At 37.9% G+C, this 12,317-nt stretch overlaps 1 protein-coding gene across 1 annotated transcript; it reads left to right on the top strand.

Moving 5' to 3' along the window:
- The first annotated feature begins 3,879 nt into the window (after positions 1–3,879).
- LOC133778927 (uncharacterized) lies at positions 3,880–8,001 on the top strand. The gene has a single exon (XM_062218939.1). It carries the CDS (start codon positions 3,880–3,882, stop codon positions 7,999–8,001), a length of 4,122 nt encoding a protein of 1,373 aa, XP_062074923.1.
- The last annotated feature ends 4,316 nt before the right edge of the window (positions 8,002–12,317 follow it).

Genomic DNA, 12,317 nt, shown 5'->3' with positions numbered 1-12,317 from the left:
ACCGACGCGGCTGTACCGAGGACTTACTGCCGAGAACATGTTATCAGTAGAGGCTATGCCGAGAACATTCAGGCTTATGCCAACGACATTTGTTCTCGGTATAGACCTTGTTTTGTTGTAGTGTAAATAAAAAATGAATTATCAATAAGTACAATTTTCAACTGATTTACCATATACAAATTAATTCAAATTATTAGTTAAAATGATATTGATTAACAATAGGATCATAAGTTAGTTACAAGACAAATAAGACTATAAGATAGTGCTAAAATGATATATTCCATTATTTTTATATTACTATTTTAAAACTTAATTTACGTTTAAATAAATAAATAAGTTAAGAACTACATCGGAAAAACTTTAAAGTAATATTTATGCTTAAAATACTTACTAAAATTAAAGGTCGAAAGTGGACAAAAATTCCTACTATAATATGTCCTAGTATTTGAGATTATTAGTCCATGTACTGGTGTTCAAAATTTCAATTTTAATTATTAAGTCTCTGAATTCCGCTTGGTAAAAAAAAAAAAAGGAAAACGTCTCTGAATTTCTAAATTTTTTTATAGTTAATAACCTTTTTTTCCTCGTCCCAAATGAAGAGTAAATGGTAAGAAAAAGACATGTGTTGATTACGAAACCAAGAAGAGAATAAGGGTACAAAATAAAATGATCAGTACACATACATTCTACAAAATTAGAAAATATCTGCTTGAAAATGATTTTTTTTTTAAATATTGAAAATAATTTTCTGATAATAACCTCCTTAGTTAGTCTTTATGACTAAAATTTGTATAGTAGAAGCTAGCATGCGATACTAGCGACTTTTACCCTTGTACGTTCCCGAAAATTAAGACCAAATTATTTGAAGTTTATAAGGAAACATTCAAAGGAACCAAGAATATGGACCCATTCCAACGTCAATGATTCTCGAATACTAGTCCATTTCGTCAGGAAAAAGTTTTATTTTTCTTTTTTCTTTTTTTTTTGGTACGGATATACATTTATTTTCTTTCTTTCTTTTTTATAAAAAATAAAAATAAAAATAAAAATTCGCTGTGAAGTAACAAAATTTGATTAATTGAAGTATAATATAAGTCAAATATATTATAATGGAGAGAGTAACTACGGTCTTAAACCGAGTTTCGCCATTATAAAGGCCATTCTACTCGGAAAATAGGGTTTAGGCGTGTTGAAACCATATGACCAGTGTTGTGACTTTTTCAAATCTCTTTATGGAATAAAGTCAAAAAGTACGATCGATTTGATATTTCATTTTAATTTTTTTTTTCTGTTAAGTGCGATACTAAACTTAAGTTGACCCCTTCAAAAGTCTCTAATAATTTATTACTCTATAATAGGGTTGAGTATTCGGCGGATTGGTCCGGTTACAAGGCATTTTTATCTGTTCAATGTCATAATCGGATTAGTAAAAGTGACCCGTAATTTGCCTAATTAAGAAAAAAAAAAATTAACCTGTCCAATAATTTGGGCGGGTTGGTCGAGTTAACCCGCCCAAACCGAAATTGTATTTTTTTTTTGGCGGGTTGGTCGAGTTGGGCGGGTTGGTCAGGTCAACCCGCCCAAACAAAAGTGGTATTTTTTTTTTTTTTACATTTTTGTAATTTTTTTTCTTTTAAATATTAGTACTAATAGTGTGAAGTTTATCTTTTTAAGCTTAAAACAATATTTTAAATTTATAGTAAAAAAATTAAAACAAAACTTAATTAATTTATATATTTATTTGAATATATTAAAAATAATAAATTCTTAATTAGGCAGGTTGAGTTATATTGGGCGGTTTAAATTTTGGCCAATTTATTCGGGTTGTATTTTTTGACGATTTTTTTGGGTTGGTTTGGACGGATTATTCGGATTGGACGGGTTGTAAAAATTTCTGCACAGCCGTACTATATATAGTATGTGTGTGATCACAGGAGAATATAATATACATAACTACGATCGATGACTAACTGCATAGCTAGCTTTTCCAATTTATTCATTATTATTATTATTAACCGCAATAATAATTTTACATAAATTGTCAGAAACTTAATTATTACAAAAAGAATAATCTAATTTAATAATAATGAACGTAAATAATAAGTTAGAGAAATAGAGTTAGCAACAAAAGACTCTCAAAAAAAATTCTTTTATTAAGGGGACAAGTTGAGGAAAAGTATCATTTTGATTGATCTAACTAACTGTGATACCAGTTCCCTTCTTCTCTCTCGAGGTTAGGGTGGTTCTCCGATAGTCTTTTCGAAGATTCCGTCGGTCTCTTTCTTGGCGAAGTATGGATGATTTCTCAGCCTTATATGATACCTTAGCGGTGGAAGAGGATTATAAGGACGAGTTCTGTGATGATTTCGATCAGGAACTATTGGCAAAAGGGGCGGATAACAACGCTCGTTCGTTAATAGGGCGGGTTATTTGTACCAAATATGTGTCTCGCGATGCGGTCATCGGTATGGCTGGATTTTATTGGAAAGTGCAAGGCAAGTACGAGGTTGAGGCGTATGGACGGAATATTTTTCTCTTTCGTTTTGCGTTGTTAACGGACCGAAAACATGTGCTTGAAGGGGGTCCTTGGATCTTTGATAGTAACCTGTTGGTTCTTAAAGAATCGGATGCGTTTGCGGATCCGGCGTCTACGAACTTTGACCATGCAGAGTTTTGGGTCCAAATTCATAAGGTCCCAATGTTTTGTATGTGTCAAAGTTGGGGGTTTGAACTTGGAAAATCGGTGGGCACTGTGATTGACGTGGATAATAACTCTTCGGGGGATTGCTTGGGGAAGTATCTTCGGGTCCGTGTACTTTTTGATATCACCAAGCCTTTAACTCGTATAGTTCAAAGGCGCCTTCGGGATGGCCATGACCCGTTTACGTTTCCGCTCCGCTATGAACGACTGCCGGATTTATGCTTCTTCTGTGGTATTTTGGGGCACCCGTTCAAAGAATGTTTATTGAAACCACCTAATATTAGAAAGGATGATGTCCTTAAATATGGTGAATGGATCCGGGCTCCTGCTCCGACGAAAGTTTCAGGGCCTGGTGCAAAACGAGGTCGCTTCCGGGAGCTGGAAAAGGTGGTCAATGCAGCTGAGCATGGCGGCGTTCCGAATTCTCAGCCTCCTGTGGGCAGAGTCGATCACGAGAAAAAAGGAAAATCTAAAGAGATTGAGCGTGATAATAGGAAAGTTATTAATTGGCACCCAAAATCTCAGATTTTTGAAGAGACTAATGTGGAAACTACTCCCATATCTAAGTCTGGTCATGAGGTGGCAAATTTGGTCTCATCTTCACCACTTAATTTTTCCCAAGATTTTAGGAAGCCTACCGATTTTGTTTTAATTCCAAATAATGGGGACCCTTGTACTCCACGTGCTTTAATTAAGGGTGATATGGGTTTGCATGATTCTGGTGGGTTGACTAAAAATGATTTACTCACTAAAAAGAATATTGGGCCTAAGGAGGGTTGTAGTGAGCCCATTAAGGAGGCTGGGCCTTTTGGTAGTCCTCACGTGGCTTTTAATGATCACGTGTATGATCATTTACGTGGGTCTATGCATGGGAATGTGGCTTCAAGGTCTTTGGGTGTCTCGTTCCACTCCGTTCAAACCAGAAGCTCTGGCAAGGAGAAGAAGAAATCTCGGAAACCGCCATTTCTGTCTTCTTTGGCGGTTAATGCAAAGAGCCCAAAGAAAGTTGCAAAAAAAGGCCAGTCGGAGCTGTCGGAACCTCGCCGGGCAGACTCCTCTAGTGCGACGGAGGTTCTGTTTTCACCATCTTCTTCTTCTCCTCTACTCATGACTGTTGGGAAAGAAGACCTCAATTTGAATGATGCGGTGGCGCCTGATGTTCAGGGCCACCGAGCATTATGAATTCCTTAGCTTGGAACGTTCGGGGAATTGGGAACGACCGAACGTTTCAGATTCTTAAGTCCCATGTTCTTGAGTTTCGGCCGGATATCGTTTTTTTGTCGGAAACTCTCTGTAATCACTCTTGGCTAGAAGTTGTTCGTGTTCGTCTTGGCTTTGTGGGCAAATTGGTGGTGGACAAAGTTGGTCGTAGTGGTGGTATTTGCTTATTTTGGACCGAGAACGTGGTGGTTGATTTGTTGGGTTTCTCTCGGTTCCACATTGATGTTTTGATCTCTTCTCATTCGAGTTTAAAATGGCGTTATACAGGGGTATATGGTCAACCTGATCATAGTCTGAGACCAAGTTTCTGGAAGTTCTTTTCTCATCTCGCAGATGGGTTCCATTGGCCTTGGTTGTGTGGTGGTGATTTAAATGAGATTTTGTTCTCGCATGAGAAGATGGGAGGGGCGTTTCGGGCTCCTGGGCTGATGGAAAATTTTCGAAATGCCTTGTCGAGTATGGGTCTGGTTGATATGGGGTATGAAGGCTCTCCTTTCACGTGGGTGAAAAGGAATGGAAATAATGGTACCATCCAAGAGCGGCTTGATCGTATGTTATGCAACGAACAATGGATGGACCTTTTTCCTTGTTCTTCGGTGACTCACTTGGCGTTGTGGGGCTCGGATCACCGGCCTATTCTAACTAAGATTCGTCAAGAGATCTATACTCCTTCCAGAGCTCATTCGAAACCTCGGTTTTTCTTTGAAATGGCTTGGGCTAATGAACCGGAGTGCGCGGAGTTGGTTTCTTTAGGTTGGGGGACGCCTCGTGAGGACGGCATGCAGGGCCTTTCGCAACGCATTTCTTCTGTTGCTGGTAATCTTTCTAGCTGGAATTTCAAAGTGTTCAAGCGAACAAAGGAGGCAATTAAAATGAAAAAAAAGGAGCTTATTCAACTTGAAATTATTAATGATGAAGCTGCTTGGAAAAAGTATAAAGGGGTGGAAAAGGATCTCGATATTTTGGTTTATAAAGATGAGAAATATTGGGCTTCTAGATCCAAGTCCTCTTGGTTAAAAGTGGGAGATAAGAATACCTCTTTCTTCCATAAATCGGTTTCGGCCCGCAAGAAGAAGAATGTGATTAGAGGTGTAAGCAATGGTGCTAATTCTTGGATGGTGGATGCGAATGCCATTGAGCATGAATTTGTTAGCTACTTTGACCATTTGTATAAATCTGATGCTCCCCCCGTTAATGATCTTAATCGGGTTTTTGATCTAGTACCGCTGAAAGTTTCGGCAGTTATGAATGCTCAACTTCTTCGGTCGTTCTCCGCCGCGGATGTTAAGAAGGCCTTATTTAGCATGGACCCTTACAAGAGTCCGGGCATGGATGGGATGGGGGCTGGGTTTTATCAGAAGTTCTGGGATTCTGTGGGTCCGGATGTGTGTAATGCGGCTCTTAATTTCCTTGATGGTAATGGTTCGTTGGAGTGTGTGAATGGAACAACCATTTTCTTGATTCCTAAGGTCAAAGATCCCATGAAAGTTACTGATTATAGGCCCATTAGTCTTTGTAATGTGGTGTATAAAATAGTAACTAAAATGATGACCAATAGAATGCGAGAAGTATTGGGGGAGGTGATTTCTGAAGAACAAAGTGCCTTTATTCCTGGCCGCCTCATTACTGATAGTGCAATGATCGGGTTTGAGTGTCTTAATCTTATCAAGCGACACAAGAAAGGTAAAACAGGTTTTCTTGCTTTGAAAGCTGATATGGCGAAAGCTTACGATAGAGTTGAATGGAGTTTCATCTGTGGTATGATGCGTAGATTGGGCTTTAATGAGAGATGGGTTAATTTGATTTTTCATTGTATTTCGACGGTTCATTATTCGATTTGCATTAATGGAAAAACGGTGGGAAACATTACTCCTTCTCGTGGTTTACGTCAGGGGGACCCGCTATCCCCTTTCCTGTTCCTTCTTTGTGCTGAGGGATTATCTGCTTTGATCAAGAATGAGTGTATTACAGGAGGTCTTCGAGGGTTACATTGTGGGCGTACGGGTCCGATGGTTTCTCACCTCTTGTTCGCTGATGATAGTTTCTTTTTCTTGGAGGCTACTCGGTCAAGCTGTGCTAGATTCAGAGAAGTTATGGGATGGTATGAGCGGGCTTCGGGTCAACTTGTTAATCTGCATAAGTCTTCGGTGTGTTTTTCTCCTAGAATGGGTCAGGCAATGGAGATTGATTTGTCTACTTTGTTAGGGGTTAATAGAGTTCCCTGTCATGAGAAATATTTGGGCCTCCCTTGCTTTGCAGGTCGAAGTAAATCTAGTTTGTTTCAGTCTATCCGGGATAGAATTTGGAACAAGTTATTTGGTTGGAAGGCCAAATTTTTTTCTGCTGGAGGTCGCGAGGTTCTGTTGAAGTCAGTTATACAGGCTATTCCTACGTATGCTATGAACCTTTTTCGTCTTTCGGTGAAGTTGGTTAAAGAAATACATAAACTTTGTGCTCGTTTTTGGTGGGGGGGGGGGGGGGGGGGGGGTAATGATAAAGATAAAAGGATGCACTGGTGTACTTGGGAGCGGTTGTGTTGGCATAAGTTCGATGGTGGAATGGGGTTCAGAGATTTTTTTGTCTTTAACAAAGCCCTCCTTGCTAAACAAGCTTGGAGGCTTTATCATTGTCAAACCACCCTCGCAGCTCAAGTGATGAAGGGGTTATATTTCCCTCAAGGGGATTTTCTGCATGCTAAAGAAACTAGCCGGGGCTCATATCTTTGGAAAAGCATTTTATGGGGTAGAGAGTTGTTCCTAGAGGGGGCTAGATGGATAGTTGGTGATGGCAGCTTGGTTAAAATCAAGGATGATGTCTGGATTCCTAAAAAGTTCGTAAATACCACATATTCGTTCCATGGGCATCCTCTCATTTCCACGGTTCAAGATCTCAAACATGATAATGGTAATTGGAATAGTAACTTGATTGATAGTCTTTTTGCTGTGGATGAGGCTAATCAAATTCTTTCTATTCCCATTTCGCTTCAACGTCGGGATTACCTCATTTGGCATTATAATGCTTCTGGTGAGTATTCTGTTAAAAGCGGGTATTGGAATGCCGTCCGTTTGTTGGGTTGGGGGCAGTTTTCGAGCTCGGAGGGGCAATCTTCTTGGTGGAAAACTCTTTGGGGCCTTTCTCTTCCTCCAAAGGTAAAAATCTTTGCTTGGCAAGCTAGCTTACACTGGATTCCTACTAGAAGTAATTTGGTGGCGCATGGAGTTCCGTCTACTAGGGACTGCCCTATTTGCAACGAGGCTATGGAGTCCACTTTTCATGCGTTATGGGGTTGCTCTAGTCTGCGTTCGATTACCCATCATGCTCTGTTCGGTACACTTCCATCTTTTCCTCCTCAGACAGATTTTTACATGTTTTTGTGTGAATGTGTTGATGTTTTGAGGAAGGATGAGCTTGAGACTCTGTTGATTTTGCTTTGGAGGATTTGGTATCGAAGAAATAAGTTTGTGCATGAGCAGCACATTATCGCGGAGGAAGGTGTATTAGGGTGGGCGCTTGATTTCCATAAACGGTATCGTGATGCTAATGCCACAGAGGTTCTTAGATCTGAGATGCCTATTGCCACTAATGCCCCGGCTGCAACTGTAGCGGCTCAGCCTCGGTGGTCTGCCCCTCCCATTGGCCATTTGAAACTCAACGTTGATGCAGGGCTGGTGGCCGGTAATCGCAGGGTCGGTTGTGGGGCGGTGGTCCACGATCACCTTGGGATTTGCTTGGCATCATCGGCGGTCCCGGTCCAAGCTTTAATCACACCCCCGGTGGCTGAAGCGCTAGCTGTTTTGCATGGCTTGATTCTTTGTTCGAGTTTGGGTTTTAATAATGTGATTGTTGAGTCTGATTGTAAGCGGGTTTGTTTGGCTTTGTCTAACAAAACGCTCCTCTTAGCTGAGTTTGGTTCTGTAATTGCAGATATTTTCTCGCTTTGTAATAATCTTGATGTGGTTGGGTTTTATCATTGTAACCGGTCAACCAATTCCATAGCTCATGATCTAGCCAAGTTGGCTCTTTCCACTGACAATGCTATGGTTTGGTGGCCTGGCCTCCCAAGATGTATGAGTCCTTGACTCTAGTGTTAGGCAGTTGCCTTTTAATGAAATCTTCATTTCTTTCAAAAAAAAAAAAGGGGACAAGTTGAGAACTAAAAAAAAAAACAAAAGACTCTCAAAATGAATGATATATAGGATGAGAAAATAAAAGATTTGCTGCTCCGAAGACATTTTAGTTTAATTATATGCCATGGTCCAGTCCACGTATATAGTAGTTTACACGGTATTGCAAATATAATGAGTTATGAACTAACATCAATATTCAATAAATATATATACATATAATATAGATAATATTAGCATTAACTTATATATAAATATTTATGTATACATAAATCTTTCCTAGATTTACCAGATCAGCAGTATCGTATTCCACTGAGATAGATATCAATTGTTTGTTTGACCGATGAAAGTCAACAGCTTCGCATCTACTATAATAGTTATTGCAGTTTACTTATAAACTAGCAGAGTATAACATGCAACACACGTGAAATTGTTATATTATTGATAAAATAATATAATGTTAGATTAAATAATAAATAAATAAATGTGAATAAATGAGTTTGTCAAATTTTGCAATATATTCTGGGAGTTATAAATAAGTGTGATAAATGTGTTTGTCTAAATTTATAATATATTTTTGGGGTTACAAATTTTATTACAAATCAGTAATTATTTGTAACCTCCAAAAAATTATCAATTAATGTGTAAAATAAGAGTTGCACATTTTTAATTTTTAATTTCACGAGCTATTATGTTTAATAGATTTTGGAGATGTGATTTTGTCTATTATTAGTTGAATGGAAGTTACAAAATCAAAAGAATGAGACTTTTTGTAGTAAAATGCAAAATTGAGAGGTTACTCAGCACCTCTAGGTCGCGGCCTAGGAGTGCTGACAATCAAATCTCATTTTTCATTTACAACAATTTGAATGTGTGAAACACTTCTAGTAACTCACAAATATTCCCTTTAATTCCATAAACAATAAATTTAATATTGGTAATAGCTAAGAGGGTTGGTAGAGTTTGAAATTTAAAAGGTATCTCAAAACTCTATAAATAGAAGCTTAGTGTTCACTTGCAAGACACATTAATTCTATCCACTAGAGCACTTGGCTAGAAATTCACCAAAGGCTTGATAATTATAGAGAGTTATTTTCATTTGTGAGTGCCTTAGTGCTTAAAGAATATGGAGAAATAAGTTTTTGAACAAAAGTCTTGAACCTTGTTCAAGTTGGTGATCCCCATTACTAAGGGTGTTCATCAAACCACCCACACTGCACAAACTTCCCACACACCGCAATTTGCGGTTTGGAACCCTTCGCGGTGCGGTTTGCATGCAGTTTAAACTGCACTGCACCACATCATTATATATATTAATTTTTTATATATATATTTTCAATTTTGCAACCTTTAAACTTAATGCATATATATATATTTATATAGTATATACACAATATTTAGAAAAATTATTATGTTTCATAGGATGCTAACACGTATTTTACTTCATCCTATAGATATTCATCATCAGTCAAAATCTTTACTTCTATATCACATTTTTTATTTGTTATTAGCTTGTTACTTTTTTATTGTTTTGCTAAAAGTTTACTAGTTTGTTGTATATTTATTATTCTGTTAAACAATCTTTAGTGAAATTCCGTTTTTAGTAATTACCAAATTAATTAAAGTGGGGAATGGTAATTAACTGTTTGCACAGAATACAGTTCTGTCGGGACAGAAACCAAACTAGTCACGACAGAAACTGAACATAATAAAAAGACAGTGCAAAAGAATAAAGAACACAACGAATTTTTACAAGGTTCAGAAACCCTTTCGGATAACCTACTCCTTGGGGCCACGCCCAGAGAATAAAACCAATTAATAAAGAATCACAAGTACAAAAACATTGACTTAAACAAAACAAGACTCCCTCTTGAGATTTGCCGCAACTTGTTGTACTTCTCTTCACTAATCTGATCTTGATTGAAACGCTCAACCACTTGAACTCCCTTCAATGGTCAGCGAGTGCTTGCATCCTCCCGACGCAAGGCTTGTAAAAAAAAAATCTTCTCCCGAAGACTACAAACGCTGTGTTCAAATTACAATGTGTATTCACTCATGAACATGGTATAAGCTCACCACTAAAATCTAAACACACATAATTCTACAAGATCACGTGAATACTTATAATCTTGAATACAAAGAAGAACTCTCACAAATATTACAATAAAGCTCACAAATAATACACCAAAGAGTTCACTTTTCTCACTGCCTTTAGAGCCCTATTTATAGAGTCTTTTTCGTGCTCACAAAGGCAGATAAAGAATTCTTCTAATAAAGGCAAGAATCACATAAATTATTCTTGATTGTCAAAGAGTTTCCTTATTTAGAAGATGCTGATCCGACAGATGCGATATCGGTGGGGACAGCTCAGACCTGTGTCGGATCAAAACTAGCTCAAAAAGGATACAATAATTAATGACATTAAGAACCAGTTTCCTGATTGCAATCCTTGAGCTGCACGAAAATATGTCAGCAAATAATCAAAAAATAACTTTGGGTAAGTACCGAATATTTGCAATAAACTTTGTTTCCTTTATAAACAAAATGAGACAATATATGCTAAATAAGGAAGCATATTATTGACCAAAAATCACACAAAAGGAAAAGAGGGTTTCTGAAAATTGGAATAAAGGAAACCAAATATTTTCCAAACAAATCCGAAAAAATATAATAAAGGAAAACAAATATTTCTGAAAATTATAATAAAAGGAAAACAAATATTTCCGAAAATTATAATAAAATGAAACAATTAAATCAACCAATTTCTCTTTTAAGAAAAAAAAAGATATTTCTATAAAAATGCCAATTATAGGATTTACAATCTCCCCCTTTGGCAATTTTATAGACAAGGAATATCTATTTTTAAAAGATCCCTGCAAACCACAAGTAAGTGCTTAAAATCATAAGAGTCACAAAATAATCAAAAAATGACTCCCCCTGCGAAAGATAACCAAAGCACAGTTAACGAAAGAAACCAATAATAACCAGCAGGTTAACATAATCAAAGTACCAAAAATAGAGTCACTCTCTCCCCCTCATTGTCTGAAAAAAAATGCCAAAGAAAAATAGAAACCAAAAGAAAGACACATTAAGTGTTCTTTTACAACTAACAAAAGTAAAATAGATCAAAGGAACTGAGATCATCATGGGGCAGGAGAGCTGGATGCATTGAGAGTGGCCAATGAAGTAAGAATTTGGCGTTGAGTTTCCTCCATGAGAGAGAACCGGACAGAAAGACTTGTAATTCCTGTCTGGACAGCACCAAGATCAGTCGGGACAGCAAGAGTGTCAGTCACAACATTGCCAGAAGCAGGACTAGCCAGATTAATTCCTTTGACTTTTCGAGCAGTGGACGGAGCATGATCATCTTTGACAGTATAGGTGGGACCAACCAAAGGAGAAGTCAAGGTCTCATGGGACTTCTTCAAAGGACGTTGAGAGTCCAAAAGTTTGTAAATGACCTGAGGAAACATCAAGTGTTGCCCCTTACGTTTGGCACCACTTAGAGACATGATTTGGTCAAAAATAACAACTCCAAGATCTATGGCGACTCCAGTACCAATTTTGAACAACAGGAAAGCCATATCTTGAGTGATGGTGGAGGAATGTGTGGTAGGCATCCAATTAAACATAGCAAATTTGAAGAGAGCACCATAGTAATGAGTGAGATCGGTGACTCGAAGAGAGGTGCTCGGTTCCCACACCATAGCCTGACCAACCAGTTCAGACAAAACTTGGTCTTTTGCAAATTCAATAGAATCATCAATCTCCACAGGGACGAGATTGAGAGCCTTAATGTAATGCCCCGAATTCCCTAATAAGGTTTAGGACCTTGATTAGGAGGCCGGGAGGGCCATAAATGATTTATTATGGTATTTAATGATTATATGCATGTCTATGTGAATTATATTATTATATGATGGTGAATGCATGCATATGGGCTCATATTTTACATGCAAGGGAATTTTGGTAATTTGGCCACTGTGGGCGTAATTGTATATTTTGGGTGCACAGTTGAGATTAATTATAATTTTACCACATTGTATGTGGATTGGTTCGAGTTTTTCGACATGAGACGATCATGAGATGTAAGTGTTCGGTCTAGTCATAACGGGCTTAAGGTCGGGGCTCGGGGTGAGTCTCGGGGTGATATTAATGATTAGAGCATTACCGGGAATTAAAGGGTAATGAGATGTGATTTATTGGTATTTGAGAATATGGAGATTAGTGGGAATCAGGAAGCGTTAACTATGATTAACGGGATAGGCGGA

The sequence above is a fragment of the Humulus lupulus genome, chromosome 5 (genome assembly GCF_963169125.1).
Source record: "Humulus lupulus chromosome 5, drHumLupu1.1, whole genome shotgun sequence".
Classification (NCBI taxonomy): domain Eukaryota; kingdom Viridiplantae; phylum Streptophyta; class Magnoliopsida; order Rosales; family Cannabaceae; genus Humulus; species Humulus lupulus.
This window is presented reverse-complemented; position numbering and strand designations above follow the sequence as displayed.